At 42.4% G+C, this 11,037-nt stretch overlaps 1 protein-coding gene across 4 annotated transcripts in view; it reads left to right on the forward strand.

Moving 5' to 3' along the window:
* The first annotated feature begins 387 nt into the window (after positions 1-387).
* The window catches only part of LOC119353918 (S phase cyclin A-associated protein in the endoplasmic reticulum-like), a 13,521-nt gene continuing 2,871 nt past the window's right edge, over positions 388-11,037 (forward strand). Inside the window, exons 1-7 of one of the 4 annotated variants that reach the window (XM_037620618.1) lie at positions 388-533; positions 749-891; positions 1,160-2,335; positions 2,696-4,387; positions 4,474-5,628; positions 6,021-6,125; positions 6,429-6,518. In XM_037620618.1, the coding sequence (XP_037476515.1) occupies positions 832-891; positions 1,160-2,335; positions 2,696-4,387; positions 4,474-5,628; positions 6,021-6,125; positions 6,429-6,518 (4,278 nt within the window). In that variant the 5' untranslated portion in view covers positions 388-533; positions 749-831. Of the gene's footprint in view, positions 534-554; positions 892-1,159; positions 2,336-2,695; positions 4,388-4,473; positions 5,629-6,020; positions 6,126-6,428; positions 6,519-11,037 lie in introns of those variants that run through there. The other 3 variants (XR_005170592.1, XM_037620616.1, XM_037620617.1) reach the window with 3 other exon arrangements.

Here is an 11,037-nt window from a genome sequence, read left to right on the forward strand (position 1 = left end):
GTTTTTTTTTCAAGAAGAGGAGGGGGGTGGTTGAGAACAACGATGACGATGGGAAACGACATAGTGAAAGTGAGGCTTCTACTAACCTGATTGCAGGCCCACTTGTAAGGAAATGCCAAGGGCAGTGAGTGTCCAAAAAATGACGGCCGTCACTGTGAAACGTCACTGACCGGACAAAATCATGATGGAAAGGCAAAAACATAAGCCCTTCAGTTTTTAGGGGCAAAACCGAGGAAGCTTGGAAACTAGGGGCTCAAACGTAAATTATCCCTTACACCAACTCACCAAGTTCCATCCTGTCCGTTGTTTCCCATCCTGCGGCTGTATCTTCTTCGGTGCAGCAGCAGCAGTACTCTCTCTGACCCGGCGCACCACACGGCACGTCACCAAGGGGGCTCTAATAAAGTGTCTCAGTGCCCTAGAGGTGCCGCCGTGCCGTAGCGTCGCCGCCGACGCCATCGCCGTTCCCGTTCCACCTCATCTCGCCCCTGCCGCGTCGACCCCGTGCGCGATTTCCGTCGTTGGTCTCCGAGGTAGGAGCATTTTGCCATCCGGTGAATAGTTAAACCCCAGCGACCTCCAGAATTTCTGGGTGCGTCGGTGCGGTGCAGACCATCTAGATCCGCCCCCGAAAGACCCATATCTTCTTTCCTGTCCTAGATGCTCCAATCGCGGCTGCCAATTTGATTGGGTTGTTCTAATGTCAGCTTGTTTCCCCCCCAAATTTTGTCCTTCAACTGAAAAGCAGGAATGCCGTAAAGGATTTGCCGTGGAATCTATGTCTGAAGGGCAGGAATGCCGTAAGGATCCACTGTGGATTGGTTCATCACTATGGAGAATGACCATGGAGATGGGGATGATCTGGGATCAGGGTGGTTTGAAGTGAAAAAGGTAAGCGGGTCCTTTACCTGACTAGCTCTGCTCCATTTTAATTCCATAGAATGATTGAAATTGTACACAATATCTTCTCAATATCACCATGTTAGTTTGATTCTTCTGTAAGATGCTTCAAGGCTATGGGCTTTTCCAAAATTACCTTGTGTCGTGGACTGTCAAGATGGCACCACAATAGACCTTTTTTTCTCCCATTGTTGTGTGTGTTTATCTCCTGTTGTGTGGTGCTGTCCTGCTGTTAACTCGCTATAATTTCTTTTAACAGAAACATCGATCCAGCTCGAAATTCACATTGCAGAGGTCTTCAGGAAGTTCCACCCATAAAACTCCAAACTCTTCATCACGGTCTCAGGCCAACTACAGTAGTGGCAGTTCAAGGTGGTATGACAGGCTGCAGTACCCACATCAGAGCACAAATGATAACCTTGCCGTTGATGAATTGGATAGTAGAGAAACAACTAAAGTTCAGCATGAGGAATGTGTTGATGTAGGTGCTAGTAACCTGAAGAATGGATTTAATGTTTCAGCTTCAGAGCATGTAGTAAAAAAATGTGAAGAACTGCAGTTGGCTGAAGAAACAATTGATCCTCCCAAAACTGGCATGATTGATCGCACAGATCATTCAGTGCCTCATGAATCTCCCAACTGTTCAAGTGATCTTGCAAAATCTGTAGAAGATTCTGATCATGTCAAAGACCCTCCAAAGACAGAGCTAGTAGGTGTTTTGCCCAACTCTTCTGTCAAGTTTGGAAATTTTGATGATGTCACAGGTCTAGCATTACCCTCAGATGCCTTCAGAGATAATAATTCTTCTACAGAGTACATGGATGATGAAGATACTACACAATTCAGAAATGAATTAAAAGATGAAAGTGAACTTGAAGATGAGATGAATTCTATAAGAAATGCTGATACATCTCCTATCACAATTCATGCAGTGGAGACACCCACTGAATGTAATAGAAATCCATTGGATATATGTGAAATACAAGATAGTCCTGTAGTTGTTAGTGGTTCAACTACCTTAGCTGACTCTGTCTCCCTGTCCTCAAATAATGATCTTGAAGTTCCAGTTACATCTTCCTCGGTTGCGCCCATAGAAAGCCAAACATTACTTCCTAACCACACAACGGTTTCTGTAGATCTTGGAGGTGAAACTGCTGAGAGCAAAGAAAGATTCAGGCAGAGGCTTTGGTGTTTTCTTTTTGAGAATCTGAATAGGGCTGTGGATGAACTGTACCTCCTCTGTGAATTAGAATGTGACATGGAGCAAATTAATGAATCCATACTCGTTCTTGATGAAGCTATATCTGATTTTCAAGAACTAAAGTCCAGGGCAGAACATTTTGATAACACCAAGAAGTCTCCTAGCTTACCAAAGGAAGGGGTACCAATGGCTGTCAAAGCCGATCATCGAAGACCTCATGCATTGTCTTGGGAGGTCTGTGTTCACACCAGTCCATCAAGATTACCTTCATGCGGTTCATTTTCATATTACACCTGTTCATTTTGTCTGCGGAACTTTGAAATATGTGTATATGGTTGTTTCTTAGCATTCTTATCTCTTTATGATAGTTGTTGAGCACTCTGATGAACTGTGTACTACTCCTAGAACACACGTCTACTACGTTGAATGCTAAAAGTTCTTGTTGGTTATGTTAATCGTGGTATATGTTTATCCTTAAAAAAGAGTGGTATATGATGTCTTGGTGAATGTAGATTTCTCGTATATATTTCTGTTGGAATAATATGAACAGTTGTGAAGGCTGAAGCGACATTTTCTGATATATCACGTATGCAGGTCAGACGAATGACAAGTTCACCACACAGGCAAGAGATATTGTCTTCATCTCTAGAGGCCTTCCAGAGAATTCAGTTCGAACTGGCACGCAAGCAGGCTGGTATAACAGCAGAGAGCTTTGCACCTAGCTCTTCTGGGGAAGTTTCAGGTATTTCAGCAAAGCTGACTACAGCATCAGCAACAGTTGGGAATATCAGTTTGAAAGTGGAGAGTCAGGTGAAACTTTCTGATGATAGTGAGAAAGAAGTTACTGAAGAGAGACAAAGTAAGGAGGCATTGAAGTCAGGTAGATCATTCCCACAAAGTAATCCTTCATTTTCTGCAAGGAGTAGAAGAGGGGCACTAGAACCAATATCTGAGATAGCTAAACACACTTCTAAGGATAGGGTAATGGCAGAGAACAAAAAGTCAACAGATATTGTGAAAAGGAGTACGACCCATCTTGAAAAGGAGAAGCAAAATACAGCACAGTGGAAATCGATGGATGCCTGGAAGGAAAAAAGAAACTGGGAAGATATACTGAAATCTCCTGTTCGGAGTTCCCGTGCCTCTCATTCTCCTGGTGTTGGCAGAAAAGTAAGAGAACGTGGACGTGTTCTACATGACAAGTTAATGTCTCCCGAAAAGAAGAAAAGAAGTGCTTTTGATACGAAAAGAGAAGCAGAAGAAAAGCATGCACGAGCTTTGCGGATCAGGAGTCAACTGGAAAGTGAGAGAGTTCAGAGACTACAACGTACCACTGAAAAGTTAAGTCGTGTAAATGAATTGCAGGCTGTGCGCAGCTCAAAACTGCGAGAAGTAATGAATGCACGTCATCAACGTGGTGAATCTCGTCATGAAGCATATCTAGCCCAGGTTGCGAAAAGAGCTGGTGATGAGAGCACTAAGGTCAGTGAGGTTCGCTTTATTACATCACTGAACGATGAAACTAAGAAATTCTTGCTGAGGCAGAAACTTCATGATTCTGAAATGCGGAGAGCTGAAAAGCTACAGGTGATCAAAACAAAGCAGAAGGAGGACACTGCAAGGGAAGAGGCTGTGTTGGAACGAAGAAAGTTCCTTGAAGCTGAGAAAATGCAGCGCCTTGCTGAAATACAGCGTAAGAAAGAAGAAGCTATAGTCAGAAGAGAAGAGGAGCGCAAAGCATCTAGTGCTGCACGAGAAGCGAAGAGCGCAGAGCAACAACGAAGAAAAGAGATAAGAGCTAAAGCGCAACAAGAGGAAGCTGAACTTTTAGCACAAAAACTAGCTGAAAAGCTCCGTGAAAGTGAGCAGCGCCGGAAATTTTACCTTGAACAAATACGTGAGAGAGCTTCAATGGATTTTAGGGATCAGTCTTCACCTTTTCAGCGTCGCTTCCCAAGTAAAGATAGCCTAAACCGTTCTACGTCAGCTAATAGTGGCGAAGATTCACAGATAGTAGGCAATGCCAGCACTGCAGAGTCTATGGTTAAAACATCCAATGCCACACAAATGAAACGAAAGATTAAGAAGATTCGTCAGAGATTAATGGCTCTCAAGCATGAATTTGTTGAACCAGCCATAGGTGAAAACACAGGAATTGCACACAGGGCTGCTCTAGGAGCTGCCAAAGGTAAGTTAAGTAGATGGCTTCAGGACTTGCAAAGACACCGTCAAGCTAGAAAAGAAGGTGCTGCGAGCATTGGTTTGATTGTTGGTGACATGACGAAGGTACTTCTTATTGATTACATTACATATTGTGCCATACTATGATAGCAAAGATGGTTACTGATAGCACTTTCTGTTTACTTTAACAGTTCTTAGAAGGAAAGGATCTCGAACTGCATGCTACTAGACAAGTTGGTTTGCTTGATTTCATTGCGTCTGCTTTACTTGCCTCACACACTTCAAGACCAGTAGCTTGTGAAGTCACTGTTTACCTTTTGCGCCTGCTTAGAGTGTTACTCTCACTTCCAGCTAATCGGACTTATTTTCTAGTACAAAATCTTTTACCTCCGATTATTCCCATGCTATCTGCATCACTAGAGAATTACATTAAGGTGGCAGCATCAAACTCTGGAAGTTTGAATCTTCCGTTAAGTAAAACTACAGAGAACATGGAGACAGTTGGTGAAGTTTTAGATGGTTTTATATGGACTGTAACCGTCATTGTTGGTCACTTATATGTTGACGACGAACAACTCAAAATGCAGGAGGGTCTGATAGAACTGATTGTAGCTTATCAAACAATTCACCGTCTGCGAGATCTTTTTGCCCTTTATGATAGGCCCCAGGTGGAAGGGTCCCCACTCCCATCATCCATACTATTTGGTCTCAATCTTCTGACTGTCTTGACATCCAAACCAGGGAACTTTTCTGCCATTGATTGGGAGTCCTGCAAATGCAGAACTCCAGCTGGTAATCTAGCTCACGAATGTGAGTATCTTAGTTCACTAGACATACGAGTTGGCAACCAGCTGATGGCACCGGACGAGTCTGGAGATGCCAAATTACCATCTAACACTTGTGATATTTCGAAATGTGATGACTGTGGGTTTAGTGAAGTGGTTGAAGAAAACAAGCCCACCGAACAACATGAAGGTTCCGCTCTAGGAGATAGAAGATCACTGGATGAAACTAGAAAAGGCTTGTTAGACCTCTCTGCTGGCCAGAATAACTCAGGGTCTGTGTTAGAAATACAATCGTCAAATCTGGGAGATACAATAGATCAACATTTTGAAGTTTCCACTCAGAGAAATGAAAATAGTACCGTGGACGGTCACCTTGAAGGAAGAAAGATGAATAACATATGTACAGAAATGAATGACAGTCCTGGAAAAGGCAATGAAATAAACCTGAAACAACCTGCAGTGCTTGTACTTTCTGCCATGGCTGAGACAGGCCTGGTTAGTCTGCCTTCACTGTTGACAGCTGTGTTGCTGCAGGCAAACAACAGGTCGTCATCCGACCAGGTTTGTGTTTCTGCTTGTTTTAAGGTGCAATGCTTTATTGAGAAAAGTTGTTTTATCTCCAAACTCAATTGCGCTGTAGACCTTGAGAGTCGCTTTACAAGATTGCACTGGGATGTTTGTAGAACTCATGCATTTTGATATATAGCACTAAATTTCTCAGCTTCAAAGTAGTACTCATTTTTGTTTCATGAACAAGAAGGGTTTTGCCCATAAATTTTCTTTCACTGGCATACTATTGTTCTTAAAGAGTTTAGTAACATATAACGAGAAAAATTGACCTTTTGACATCATATAGATATAATTTTGTAGGTAGCTAGCAGGCAATTTAGATATTATTGCATTGATTTGTTGTAGTTTTCTTCTTGCTAGAAAATGATAGCTAAAATTTTCAGGCTTCAGCGATTCTTCCATCAAATTTTGAAGAAGTAGCCACTGGTGTATTGAAAGTTTTGAACAATGTGGCATGTTTGGATATCACTCTTCTGCAGTGTATGCTGGTAAGCAGCTGTATCCAAGGCTGGGTATTATTGTTATTGGCTTCTTGTTTGTTGGTTTTCATGCATCGTTTGACGCTGAATAGATGAATTTCTGAACTGCAAAATATAGCCTAGGAAGACACACAAAAAATAATCTTAAACTATTTATAGTGCCAGCAGAGAACTAGTCATTCTTAAAGATCTCATGCAAAATTTGCTGTCGGCAAACTGGCAACATTTTAATATGGGAGCCCTGAAGATCTTAATGATCTGTTTTTCCACCTATGGTAGTTTGTATGCTTACTGGTTATGAACTCTTTTCAGGCTAGATCAGATCTGAAGATGGAATTCTTTCATTTGATCAGTTTTCTGCTGAATCATTGCATGAATAAATGGGGAGTACCAAATGATCAGGTAAACTGTAGGCTATTGTATTTACAAGCAAACTTTCCATGTATTCTCAGTAGTTTGTGTGATATATCTATGGTTCTTTTTCTCGGATGTCCGTCCCTGGAGGGCCATATCTATGTCGCTTTTGAAGTAGTGCTTTGTGTTGAAGTAGATTGTTTCACTCAAGTATTGTAGTAGTTACTTTCAGGTTTCAAGTTTTTCCAATTTGTAAATCATTTCTTCGTTGGCCGATGGTAGCAAGTAATACATCTGGAGTTCATTATTATTTGTCTTCTACTGATTAGGCTGTGATCGGTGTATCACTAGAATAACAAAGTTGAGACCGCTATTCCCAATGGTTTGAAAAATAAAGTGGATTCTGATATTTGTGCACTCTTTTAACTGTTGTTGGGATGCTGTCATTTCTAACAACAAAGCCTTTAGTCCCAAACAAGCTGGGGTAGGCTAGAGCTGAAACCCATAAGATTTTGAAACCAACTCATGGTCTAGCTACCTTCCACACACCCCTCTCCATGGATAGTTCTTGGTGATATTCCAGTCCTTTAGATCTCTCTTAACGGACTCCTCCCGTGCCAAGTTGGGTCTACCCCGACCTCTCTTGACATTTTCAGCACGCTTTAACCATCCGCTATGCACTGGAGCTTCTGGAGGCCTGTGTTGCATATGCCCAAACCACCTCAGGCGATGTTGGACAAGCTTCTCTTCAGTCGGTGCTATCCCGACTCTTATCATGTATATCATCATTTCGCACCTGATCCTTTCTTGTGTGGCCACACATCCATCTCAACATGTGCATATCCCCTACACCCAACTGTTGAACATGTCGCCTTTTAGTCGGCCAACACTCAGCGCCATACAACATTTCGGGTCGGATCGCCGTCCTTAGAACCCGCCTTTTAACTTTTGTGGCACTCTCTTGCCACAGAGAACGACAGAAGCTTGGCGCCACTTCATCCATTTGGCTTTGATTCTATGGCTCATATCTTCATTGAGATCACCGTCCTTCTGTAGCATTGATCCCAAATATTGAAAGGTGTCTGTCTAAGGTACCACCAGTCCATCAAGGCTAACCTCCTCATGCCTAGTAGTACTGAAACCGCACCTCATGTACTTAGTTTTAGTTCTACTAGGAAATGTGCCCGTGCGTTGCAATGGGATAAACAAATCTTTTCACGTCCTAGTGGTGACACATCCGTATTGCCACGTCTCCTCTTCACCATCGTCGTCAATGATAGTCACATTATTCAATTATTCACGATAAAAGTGGTCAATCCTAAGGCAATGAGCTTGCTTACTCTAGAATGCCACTTCGTGAGCTCCTCTCTACAACGACTTGTAATTCTACATACTTATGATGATGGTGGACGCCATCCTTATCTCATCTTTACTTGATTCATGCACCATTCCTACATTTGTATGCAATTGCTTTTTTCTGACGGTGTGGAATATATGATAGAGATAATTATTGTTGGATAATTTTGAATCAAATAACGAAGGTCCTATGCAATGAAGCTCGATGACAATGGCTAGGAATTCATTTGAATTTCACAAATGATTTCCTCCACCTTCTCCGTCCTATCTAAATCATAAGATATCCCCATCTGACAGCACCCTCACTACTAAAAAACACATCGTGCAAGACTAAAAATTAGGTTATGGCGACGTGGTAGAGAATAAAAAAACTTTTGAAACTTAAGCTGAGAAAAACTTCTAAAAGGCCATTTAAAATACTAAAACCATAAGGCGATATCACAGCCTATAGAGGCATGCTCCATACAGTGCAAGCCTTGGCGTCAATGTGTCCAAGCTTAGCTTCCTTCTAGCTTTAGAGGCCGCCTCCAACAATAAACTTGTTGTTTGGTTCCATTTATCAGCAAAAGAGCACGCACGTTCTAATTGGTATAAAATAAATTTGATAATTTGTATCATATTCGAGTATTTATCTATTGCACTACTAAGTCCAAATCCATCCAAATTGAAATAATTACATATATTGGCATGGGGTGAGAGATATATTTACTCCTGATAGACCTCAAGTTTTACAGAGATGATTACTCCTGTGAGTAATTATTCTGTGAATATATTTCAAAGAAAATGATCATGCACATAATCAGATGTGGCACTACCGAGATACAGGAAGCAACTTGAAGTTTTTATCTCAAATTAGTCACCAAAAAGAATGCTCAAAAGTGCATGCTAGCCATACGTTTTAATGTCCATAATTTACGTGCATGAATGATGAATAATGAATAATGATCCCACAATATGTTGCATGGCACAATCATTGGAATTTTTAATTCCGGACAATGATTCCACAATATGGTGCATGGCACAATCTCTGGAATTTTTAATTCTGACCCACAAATCCTGTCCTTCCAAATCGGGGCTGCTTCATCTGTTTTACGGTGCATGGCATATGCCCCACACAAATCTCAGGAGTCTATTCTCATCTCTCCCTCTCCCTCTAATTAAGTTAGATCTTCTTTAATCTCCCTCATCCTGCGTGCATGCATAGCACACCGATTTATTTCCTCCTTAATCTCTCAAGTTATCCTGTGTGCATGCGTGCAGGCACGTTGTAACTCCTTAATCCACTCTGTCTCTCTCTCATTAATTTCATTTATTCCACATTTTTTCTTTAGAGACGGATCCAGTCCTTCCTGATTTTCTAGGCGGCTTATTGACATTAACTGGCAAGTGTATATAAATCAATCAGATTTTGTGTAAGAGGGCGAGGTGGGACAATATAAGACGGAAACGAACATGAAATCTTTAGTACATAACTTGGAGCTTGGTTAGTTGGTCGTGTCTGTAGGATTGAATCGGAGGGCTAGAGTTTGACTACGCGTACTGCAGGTATAGTTGTTTTCTTTGCCTGGGCCACCTCGTGAGTGGGCTGAGGCCCATGTGATCGACAGGTCTAGAAAATCGACAGCGTACGAAAATTTGCTAGCGACGGACGGACGAAATTTTACACAACGGACGAAAATTTTGGGAGGAAGAAGCGATAGCTGCTTTATTATTAGGTAAAGACTAAGCCTAAAACCTTTCGATTCTAGAGTTTGTCTCCATAGCTCTTAACTTTCTAGTAACCCCCGTTCGACTATTATCGACTAGCACCACATCATCCGCAAAGAGCATATACACCATGGGATATCTCCTTGTATATCCCTTGTGACCCCATCCATCACCAAAGCAAAAAGATAAGGGCTCAAAGCTGACCCTTGGTGCCGTCCTATTTCAATCGGAAAGTCGTCATGTTGCCATCACTTGTACAAACACTTGCCACAACATTATCGTACATGTCTATGATGAGGGTAATGTACTTGTTGGGACTTTCTTTTTCTCCAAGGCCCACCATATGTCATTCCATGGTATCTTATCGTAGGCCTTCTCCAAGTCAATGGACACTATATGCAAGTCCATCTTTGGCTCCCTGTCTCTCTCCATAAGTTGCTGTACCAAGAAAATGGCTTTCATGGTCGACCTCCCAGGCATGGAACCAAACTGACTTTTGGTCCCGCTTGTCGTTCTTCTTAAGCGGTGCTCAATGACTCTCCCATAGCTTCGTTGTATGGCTCATCAGCTTAATTCCACGGTAATTAATACAACTTTGAACATCCCCCTTGTTCTTGAAGGTTGATAATATACTCCGCCTCCGTTCTTTTGGTATCTTGTTTGCCCGAAAAATGAGGTTGAAAAGCGTAGTTAGCCATACTAACACTATGTCTCCGAGGCCTCTCCACACCACAATCAGGATACAATCAGGACCCATTGCCTTACCTCCTTTCATCCTTTTTAAAGCCTCCTTGACCTCAGACTCCTGGATTCGTTGCACAGAACGCTTTATGGTATCATCAAAGGAGTCGTCCAGCTCAATGGTAGAGCTCTCATTCTCTCCATAATAGTTTGTCGAAGTACTCCCGCCATCTATGCTTGTTCTCCCCGTCCTTCACCAGGAGCCGATATGCTCTGTCCTTGATGCATTTGACTTGGTTGACATCCCTCGTCTTACTCTCTTGGATCTTGGCCGTCTTATAGATGTCCTTTCGCCTTCCTTCGTATCTACTCCCTCCGTCCGAAAATACTTGTCATCAAAATGGATGTATCTAGAACTAAAATACATCTAGATACATCCCCTTTTATTCATTTTGATGACAAGTATTTCTGGACGGAAGGAGTAAGTGTTGGTAGAGGTCCTCATACGCCCGACCCCTTGCTTCGCTCATTGCTTGCTTTGTGGCCTTCTTTGCCACCTTGCACTTCTCAATGCTGTCTGCACTCATGTCCAGGTGTACGCGTCTGAAACTGTCTTCTACTTAATAGCCTTCTGGACATCATCGTTCCACCATCAGGTATCTTTAGCTCCGCTTCTACTTCCCCTCGTCACACCAAACTCCTCTGAAGCCACCTTACGAATGCAAGCTGCCATCTTCATCCACATATTGTTTGCATCACCTCCTTCCTCCCAAGGGCCCTCCTTAATAACCCTCTCCTTGAAAGTCTGAGCTGCCCCCCCCCC

The sequence above is a fragment of the Triticum dicoccoides genome, chromosome 2A (genome assembly GCF_002162155.2).
Source record: "Triticum dicoccoides isolate Atlit2015 ecotype Zavitan chromosome 2A, WEW_v2.0, whole genome shotgun sequence".
In the NCBI taxonomy this organism is placed as follows: domain Eukaryota; kingdom Viridiplantae; phylum Streptophyta; class Magnoliopsida; order Poales; family Poaceae; genus Triticum; species Triticum dicoccoides.